Source organism: Orbicella franksi, chromosome 14 (assembly GCF_964199315.1).
Source record: "Orbicella franksi chromosome 14, jaOrbFran1.1, whole genome shotgun sequence".
Taxonomy (NCBI): Eukaryota; Metazoa; Cnidaria; class Anthozoa; order Scleractinia; family Merulinidae; genus Orbicella; species Orbicella franksi.
In genome coordinates, this window is record NC_138158.1 from 1,053,993 (window position 1) to 1,064,006 (window position 10,014).

The 10,014-nt window shown below is 35.8% G+C and overlaps 1 protein-coding gene across 1 annotated transcript; it reads left to right on the plus strand.

The window, feature by feature from the left end:
- Window positions 1–3,456: 3,456 nt before the first annotated feature.
- Window positions 3,457–5,711, plus strand: LOC145468692 (allatostatin-A receptor-like). Its single transcript, XM_081452398.1, has 2 exons — window positions 3,457–3,670; window positions 4,714–5,711. Exons 1-2 carry the CDS (start codon window positions 3,457–3,459, stop codon window positions 5,709–5,711), a joined length of 1,212 nt encoding a protein of 403 aa, XP_081308524.1.
- Window positions 5,712–10,014: the final 4,303 nt, after the last annotated feature.

The following is a 10,014-nucleotide window of genomic DNA, read 5'->3' on the forward strand; positions in this document are numbered from 1 at the left end:
CCTTGATTCTTTATTACAAGTTGAGAGACAGACCTAAAAGTATGAATACCTATCTAAAATATGAACAAATGAAAGTACATAATTTAACAATCGTTAGCTATGTTACGATAATTGCACAGCAGTGTCTTCATGAAACGACAAAATTTTACAGTGGAGTTTGGCTATGACAGTTTCAACTTTGGTTATAGCTGCTGTATATCCGCCACTGGAGCTCAGCGTGCGCTATTATTTTTTTCATAGACGCACGGCTGGAAATAATAGAGTGTGTATGTCCCGGATCTTGTGTTGCAAGCTCAATCATCGCCCCTTCTCGGATGTAAATATTTTTGCTTTTTTATGCTACATTCTGAACCTAATAAAAGATAGTGATTCTGTGTTTTCTAATAAATCAATGCGCTTTTGAGGTCTAGAAAAACTGCTGAATGCTCTTGCGTTCCTCTCTTCCGTCCTCTTGCAGTTTTTCTAGCTCTCAAGCGAGCATTATTTTCGTACAGAACAAGGAACATCATCTTGTATAGAGTAAAAAGACAACAGCAATGGACTGGAACGTAAATATCTAAAACATCTGCTGCTGTGAAGAATAATCGTAGAAGTGCCAGCAAAAATGTTTTATCCGGTTTACCGATGCGATGCGTCTAGGATATGTGTAGAATAGGTCAAAGACAAAAACGCGGGGTTTTTTTGGTATACAAGCATGGCCGAACAAATACAGAGTACCACCTGACCTCTTTGACGACTCCGTATTTAATATAAATTTCGTACCTTTAACATTCGTTCTTTCAAAATTAATATTGCACGGCTAGCTCAAATTACAAGAGCGATTGTATTGCATCTAGTGCCAAATCATCCCAACCAAGTCTTTCCTTTTTGTCAAAAAGCATGCATAGGCATGAAACTTTGCACGCTAATACCACGAAGCTGGTAACAAAATTGTGGTGAAAGCTTAAAAAGATGGATGGCCACTAGCATTTTGTAAATTTTCCTATTTTATTTGGTAATGCAGAATGAAAGCAGTACGTTCAATCAGCGATATCGTAATTTGAATCAGATTAGACACTTCAAAAACACCAATCATTTGTTTTCCCTTAAAAACCTCATTAGATATATTTTGATCAAGTAGTGGACTAATTATAATAATCTACCTGAAACTAAGAATGTTGATTAGACGTTGGCTTATTTTTCTTTGTGAAGCCGCATGCGGAATGAAAGTAATCCTGAAATAGAAGAAAACAATTTAGCTAAATACAAAATTAATCATTTTTCAGAACACAAAATGAAGACAGTTATAAGAAAAAGTCGGCTTTTATCAATTAAATAGAAAATATTAAGGAGGATTTTGATCGGCCATAAGAACGATTGTGATCAATAGTGTCGTTTTCGTCAGTTACATCCGTTGAAAGCCATTGTCTAACTGATGGTGGAATTAATACAAAGGTTTCACTTGCGTACTTTTCTGGAGTGCCAAATAAATTTAATTTTAGAATTCAAAAGCTGTGCTAGGAAGCTGCGTGGACCAACAGTGTGTTTTAATAATATGCGGTAGGACTACAAAAAAACTACCGCTTATTTATCGGTACTTTTGAGAAAATCACGATTCTACATAAAAATAACTTAACAAACTCCAAAACCATACTTAAAGGTATCTATCACTAACCTCTCGAAAACAGTAAAGAAAATCGTTTAGCAGACCTTTGCAATTGAAGCCAGAAACTCTTATATCAATGAGAAAACACGAATGAAAATGAACATCGATTTTTTAACTTTGTAAGTGATAACTTGAAGTGTTTTTGTCTTTTTTTTGATGGTGTCTTATGACGCGTTGCTTTATAGCTTGGTAGACAATGTGAGGATCAATTTTTAATCAATTAAATATGAATTCTTCTGAAAAAAACAAACTATTTTCAAATGTCATTTTGGCAGAGCAAGAAAACAAACTTTATGAGCTTCAAGCACTTTATGACTGTGCCCAATTATTTTCTGAAGTTCGTTATTAATTCTTGGGGGGAAATCCCATTTCCACATCAGTTCTCCGACCTCTTCAATAACAGACTTAAGAACTTAAGGATAAATACATTTGCTGCCGGATTGCTATTTAAGTGCTTCAATTTGCTCAGTGTAACAGTAAATGCTGTCAAGTTAGGAAGAACGATTAAGTTTAAGCTTCGTGGTTTAAATGGATCATATCTGAAGGAGCATACAGTAAAGATTGGGATAACAGTTGAATTCCAGTTTTACAACAACAAAATCAGGATGTTAGATTACTGTAGTAAGTACAATATTCTGCTTCAACTCAAATATTATTTCTTTTAGAAAACGAGTTTGACAAAGAGGGTAATAAACCATAAAATATTTAATTACTTAGCTCCGAGGCAGTTTAGACATTTCGCAGTCCCGAAATTGTTTCACTTGTTAAGTTTGAGAGAAAGTGAACTACTACAATTTATGGATCTTATGTTACTGAGACAATTCGCCGTGCTTTGAGCTCAAGACATGTTATTCTTTAAGTAATTCGGTACCTTTAAAGACGAACAGCTCTTGGTCAGAGAAAGGGAAGCGCGCGTGTTTACAAAGAGTTTACGTGAACTTGAAAGAAGTACAGTCTATTTGTGAAGTTTTTATTTACGACGAGAGTTAGTAATGGCGATAACACGCAAAGTTTGCATTGGGCTTAGTCAATTTGAAGCTTCAATATTCTACTCCGCTTGTCATTTTGAAGTGACGTCAAACATGTTTAAATAGGTTCGTACAAAACACCTACCCATCCAATCATAGCCCACATTAAACAAGCGTAATTTTATGGATCACAATTAAAACAAAAATTAAGAAATAGCAAAGGACTACTATAGTGAAATAGTCGAAACGCCAACTACACTTTGTGTGGGGTTGATAAAGTAATACTTACTTGCTAACTCCTCTACACTAAGGCCGCCAAACTGCCGTTTCATTTTTTTCTTCGACTGTCCTTGTCAAATGTTCCTCAAGCTAATAAGGTAAGAAAAGGCACTCCAGGTAAATCGAAAAATGATAGGCTAGGACATAGCTTTTATCGCGAATGATTCTGAATCAAATTAGACTTTGCTTCTTGTATAAATACTGAAACACGGTCAAATCTATAAGCAAAGTATAAATTTTCAAGATGTAACGATTAACTTTTAGTTTAGTATATTTTCCAGCTTTAAGAAGCAAAAATAGTTTATACATGGACCGATTAAGAAGGATTCCTTTCAATCAAAGGTAACAAAATTGCTACCAAGTTGACACTGAAAAGTCAAAGCTGTAAGGTGGGAAACCGTGGTATCAATTTTAGGCATCAATAATTTTTCTGGTATCAATAGGTAATGAAAATGTGTATACAAAGTCCACTATAGGCCTAGTCAACCATTTCATTAATCATTAATAATGCACGGTGTCTTTTTTCGTAGAAAACATCTGTTACTAAGAAAGTGCTGAGACGTCATGGCGTTTACTACGAACGACACAAACTCGGCAGACAATAAGACCAGTATCGACTACTCACGAGCCACTCTAAGGGTAACATTTGGAGTCATCGCTTCCTTGGCACTCTTAGGCAATGGGTTGGTTTGTGCGGTTATTCTTCAAAGTCGCAGCATGTTGAAAAACTCGTATAATATGATGATTCTCTCTCTGGCCTTCACTGATATGTTTACAGGTAGGGTACATGTGATAAAAGCAAAACTGAACGCTTAGAATAGGACGAAATTCAGCTGAACTCAATGCAGAGCAAGCCCGATATTAAAAACCAGGATTTTCCGGAAATCCGTCGAACAAACATTGTACAACCTGCCATTTATCAATTATACACTGACTAGGCTTATCAACAGATCTATATCTATAACGAAGGCCATTTTAATGATCTATATACAAGGATTAAATAACTAAAAAAGAAACAATACGTTTTCGACTTATTTTCGTCATCACCATGATGTCAATACGTTTAAAACCTTTGGTTTTATGATAATTTTTCTTATCTAGCTTTTAGCTTTGTATATATCATTTTACCTCTTTTAGAGGACATTATGTCAACGAAGACTATTATTACGAACAAATTGTTTGATTAAAATGCAAATTTATTATAACTCGACTCGAATATAACAAACACTGAAATTCAGTCTGAAAGAAAGAAAACGCTCTGATCATCAACTACGTTTAATCTGCAATACAAAATTCTTTTTTTACCAAATTGCAATCGCTGGATATAACAAGAAACCTTATTATACCGTCCTTGTAAGGCAAAATAAGTAAAATGTCACTGATGCCATGGGTATTTTCACAAAGCTAATTAACATTTTTACAGTTAAGAGCATTTGTCTATAAATATGGAGAAGCTGCGAAAATTAGGATTTTCTTTTATTTCGTCAAAAAGGCCCTTTTGCTCAACTATTTTTTAGAAATTTGGTTTCAATTGTCAAATCGATCAGCCAAACTTGAGCATTTTCAACAACATTCACAAGGACACTTGCATTGATTTCATATTTACAGTTTGTAATTTATGCCTTGAACATTTCTCTGCAACACATCATTCTGCAACTATCGCGATTAACAGACCAAATTTCAACTGAGTTGATAAGATCATAACTATTCTAGCATACAAGCAAACGTTCTTGAGTTTTAAAATTTGATCCATCATTTAAAAAGTACTGGCATCTTTTCCGATTTGATTAATTTTGCCTCTTTCTTGATGGTTTCTTGCAGGAGTTATATTAGCCATTACTCCTGCCTTTGTCATAGGAGACGAGAACTTTCCCGTCCCGGGAAACTTGGCAGGAGATGTTTTTTGCCATATTCTTAGTTCCCAGTACTTCGTCTTCACCTTCGGCAAGATCTCTGTTGCCATAGTCATGCTATTAGCAATAGACCGCTGGTATGCAATAACTAGACCCGTCAAGTATAAAGCTACATTCAAGCGGCGGAGAGTCATTATGTACATTACAAGCGTCTCCATGGTTTGTTGTGCACTGAACTGGCAAGCGTTAATCCAGAAGAAACTTGTCATGGAAGACGGAACTCCCTCTTGTGTTTGGATCACGCTGATTGAAAACAAGTTCTCCTCTCAGATTTTCACTGTCGTTTACGTAACATTTACCTTTTTCATTCCCTTGTTTATCTCCATGATTACCTTTTTCCACTTGCATCGAGTAATGCGGAGGTCACGTGATCGTCTGGCCAGGAGCAACAACACGAAGTCTTTTAAAAGCCTTTTGCGCATGTGCGCTATAACAGGTTTGTTCCTGGCACTGTGCTGGATTCCAAACCAGTTTGTTTATGTACTGTCAAAGTTCAACATCACGCAGCTGGATACACCTCTCCATCACGCCACAGTTGTTTTAGCCATGTTCAATTCCTGTGTAAATCCTTGGATTTACGGAGCTACCAACCGTAATTACAGGAAAAAATTCGCAAGAATTCTCTGTTTCTGGAAAAAAGGGGAAGTCGCGCCAGAAGAGACAGACATTACAGGAAAGGAAAGAGGGACCAGAAGTAGCCACGATGGAAGATTTAGTAAGACAGAGCATCAACTGGGAGGGTCAAGTGTTGTGGACTACTCGGCATTTGTACCTGAGAGCTCCCAAGAGAAACACCAAGAAGGAAGCAACGGAAATATCTCAATGACCGGAATACCAGGTGACGATGACGAATCCCAAATTCGCGACGAGACCACGAATGAATCCGTCACACAAAGCAAACTATAGCTTCAGGGAAGCATTGTCTTAATCGACTTGCTTTTATAATAATAACATCGACTTGACTTATTATCATGTTAGATTTAAGCGATAGAGTACTCTTACCGTGTATAGATAGCCTCATCTAAACACGAGGGGAGTTGGGAGATTTCGAGACAGTTTATGCATAACTTTCGAGAATTCTCTCAACCCCCCGTCTGCAGCGACCGGAAAGACATTATAACAATGCTGACTAAGACAAGAATCTCTTGTGTAGAAAAAGGCGTTTTTTTTTGTTGGTAGTTATTACCACTTATATGTAATCTCTAATTATTTTCATAAAGTCTGATTGATCCAAATGTGGTTTTAATAACCGTCAGTCTTTTTCTACTATTTCTTGCTAGTAATACTTTTGATTACTGTGTTTTCTGCATTATTTTCATTTTACTTCAGTTGTTTTTACAGTTTTATGGGCTATTTATGTCTCCTTTCCTTGGTGTTTCTGTGTTTCAGTTTTTTGCCAACAGACGAGCTTCATTTGCTCAGAGCATCATAAAAAAGAGAGACCATCTACGTTTTAGAGTAAAATTTGGCCATGTTTAATGGCCGCTTTTATTATTAAAGACCGATCATAAAAAGAAGCAAATGAATAACTAATCTATTAACTATTAAGCTCTAGCAAAGGTGAGGGCACAAGGAAAAAAAGGTAGTCCCCAAACATATATGCAATACATCAATTTTAGGTGGAGAGAGGGGAGGAAGTGGATTGAACTTGCAGAGCGTGTCAATGTCCTAAGAATGAGAGGAAGAGTAAGTAACGATATCCTCTCTTAATCCTCTCTTTATGTGCTGTCGAAGCTAAGTACTTTTCCGTAAGAGGTCACGACTATTGCTCAACCTACGCTGCTATTGTAATTTCGGTCACAGGATAGTCTTCTGACTATTGCTCAATATTTTTGTCTGATACCTGTCATGCCCTTTAATGTTCAACTGTCACCAGGCTCCTAAGGTCTATTTTGCTAAATAAATTATAATCAAAAACTTATCTCTAGTGGGTAGGAGTCATAATTTTTCATTTGCTGGCAAACAAATTCCTTTTAAATAATGTAGTGGTAATAGGGTATGGTAGGTAAAACTATATTGTAAGTTATGTTCTGTTAGTGAAACAGTTAACTAAAGTACCAAGTTTGTAGAAGAGTTTTGTTACGTAAATTTAGGTTCATTACCTAACTGTAATGAAACATTATGTATTAAACTTAGTGGTAATGCTTTTTATCATTGAAAAAAGTATCTACATAAATTTAATAACCAATATAGTCGGCTTATATCGTGATCTGTCTGCTTGAAATTAGCTATTTAGTTTCATGAGAAAAAAAATTTGTTTTGTGTAAATCGTACAAGTAATTATAGCAACAAAGCAACGGAGTTTAATAATTACTTTTTAACACATTTTGTCTATTAAGTGGATTAATTTAGTCTTATTAGAGTGGTTTTCAATTGAGTGTCGTAAAACCAAAACCAAACCAATTACTTACCAATTAGACTACTCAGCCAATCTCAAACCGAAGTAAAACCAAAACCAAAGTAATTGTTTAATTACTTTCAACACTCAATTGAAAACCGTTCTATTGTTTTAATTTAATTACATTATTACAGTTAATTTAGTCATCTATTGACCAATCGTATGATTACTTTACTGTGATATTTTATTGCAAGGTACCGTAATAAAATGTAAGTTAGTGTATTAGGGTATGAGTGTGTTAGGGTATTAGGGCATTAGGGCATTAGGGTATTAGGGTATTAGGGCAATAGGGTATTAGGGTAATAGGGTATTAGGGTATTAGTGTATTAGGGTATTAGGGCAATAGGGTATTAGGGTATTAGTGTATTAGGGTATTTGGGTATTAGGGCATTAAGGTATTAGGGTATCAGGGCAATAGGGTATTAGGGTATAGGTGTATTAGGGTATTAGGGTATTAGGACATTACAATATTAGAGTATTAGGGTATTAAGGTATCAGGGGATAAGGGTATTAGCGCATTAGGGTATTAGGGTATTAGGGTATTAGGGTATAAGGGTATAAGGGTATTACGGTATAAGGGTATTAGGGTATTAAGGTATAAGAGTATTAGGGTATAAGGGTATTACGGTACTAGGGTTTTAGGGCATTAGCGTATTAAGCCATCAGGGTATTAGGGTATTAGGGTGTTACAATATAATACAATGTAATGTTTAGTCTTGCAACGTAAGCTTAGCCGGGCCTATACAAGCTGGAAAGTTGTTGTGGACCAACTACATACAGGTTGTGTATGAAACAAGTTATCAATAAAGAACATAAATAAGAACAACTTGTTCACAGCTAAGATGAACTCCTTTTCATAAAGAAAACCGATTTTCGTTGATAACAATATGTCGATGCCTAGTTTTTCCTACTTTGAGATTTTAGTCGAGAAGACATACGTTCTGACATGCGCAGTGAATGCTGGTTAGCAAGATTACATTTCGCTGTACTGTACGGAAAAGCTATATTGAGCACTAAACGTTTAGTTATCAACAACAAGCTCTCTAGTCTGTCGAGCTTCTCAATCCTGCAAGTTTTTTTTTTTTGTGACTACAATTACAAAAGTACAAGAATGATAAATGAGCTTCTCTTTATTGGGGTAATAGGTACTGTAAGTAAAATGGTTTGGATTTGATATTTCTTCGAAATACTAGAAGTTACTAAAAATAGATCATATTATACCGACTTTCATGTTTATTCATATTATTCACTTCGAGATAATACTTGTTTCACAAGAAAAAATTTAATTCATTATATTATGCATATTTGAGGCTTAGGTAGCAGCAGTTCATGCAGTTGCTTCCAATTCATCCGTCGAGGGATCTCTTTCTTACATGTATTCTTGATTTAAGTGTCATTGTCAGGGAAAGCCGGGCAGAGCAGAAAGATCGATATAGCTATCCGAAAACATAAACAATCATTACATTCGCCGAGGAAAAAAAACATGAAGCCACCGGCAACTAGGACTTCAATTCTAGATTAAAATATACTGTGGCTAGGCCGAGATGAATGACAATATTGCATGTTAATTAGAACATCCTGTTTGCTTAGTCTGCGTCTTCGCTGCTATGTCAGTGCTGTTTGGACTCGTCGTTGCGAAGAAGTTTATGGACCAACGCTTGCCTCGAAAGTCCTTCTATGCCTTTATATGATCTGAAACATAATATGTAGTCATGGCGTTTAAATCAACCTCCAAAACGTTTAATTATCATATCTATCATATTTTTGAGTTACTCAAGTTCCAGCATCTGTTCATTAGAATGACACTGAGTCAAGCATAAATTAGATTGGGGGAAAAGTGTTTGCCCCTCGTTGTGAGTTTTGGTGACGTCACACTACTTCTCAGTGTTGGAAAACGTTTATACAAAAAAATTACATGACAGCCTATCTCCTCAGAATAAACCAATAATTAATTACAAAAGAGTTTAGAATTGTGGCCATTTTTAACATAGCCATCTAATGTGAACATCAGAGGTGGAGCATACTTTTCTAACGGTTATACTGGAGAGAGTTATGGACTAAGTAACAACAGATATATATCCTTTCGTTTTTCGCGATGCTGAGAGGTGCTTAATTCAAGACCAAATAGGGAACTTTAAAATGAGGATGAGGACTCTCTTAGTAATCTTTATGTTGAGTGAGTATAACCTTTTCTTCTTAAGGGAGAGGTTCTGAAAGGGTTTTCTGAGAGAGAGATGAGAATACATCTAAAACTTTGACTGACATTTGAGAAATGAAGCGTTTTTAAACTGATAACCGAGATCGAGAACTGCAAAAGTTAATTGCTAACAGCTGAGAAATGGGCCGAAATGTGGACTTATAGCTCACGAGAAATACTAGAAAATTTAACTGATATCTGAGATTCCAGCACACCTATCTGAATCCTTCAGGACTTTAGGTTTTGGAAGCCTTTAACTGCTGATCAAAGCGGCTAAATACTACACCTTTCCAACTGGTACTAAATGTTTGTTAAGTTGAACACTGACCCAGAGGAAAATAGCAAGTAACAGACTGATTTTCGGCTCTCATGATCTATTTCCATTGCGAAACAACATTGACTGCTAACAGTCTTATTTTTATCAGGGAAAGCCGACGTAAACAGTTTTTGTATGAAATAACTATTCTTCATAATTTTCATAATTTTTAACGGCCTGTTTTTCTTTTAATCATACACCTGTTCTCCAAACATCAGTCAAGAAGTTGACTTCATAATGACGATCACCGAGTAAAGTTGCCGGCTCGTCAGAATTTTCTGTTAGTTTTTGACATCTT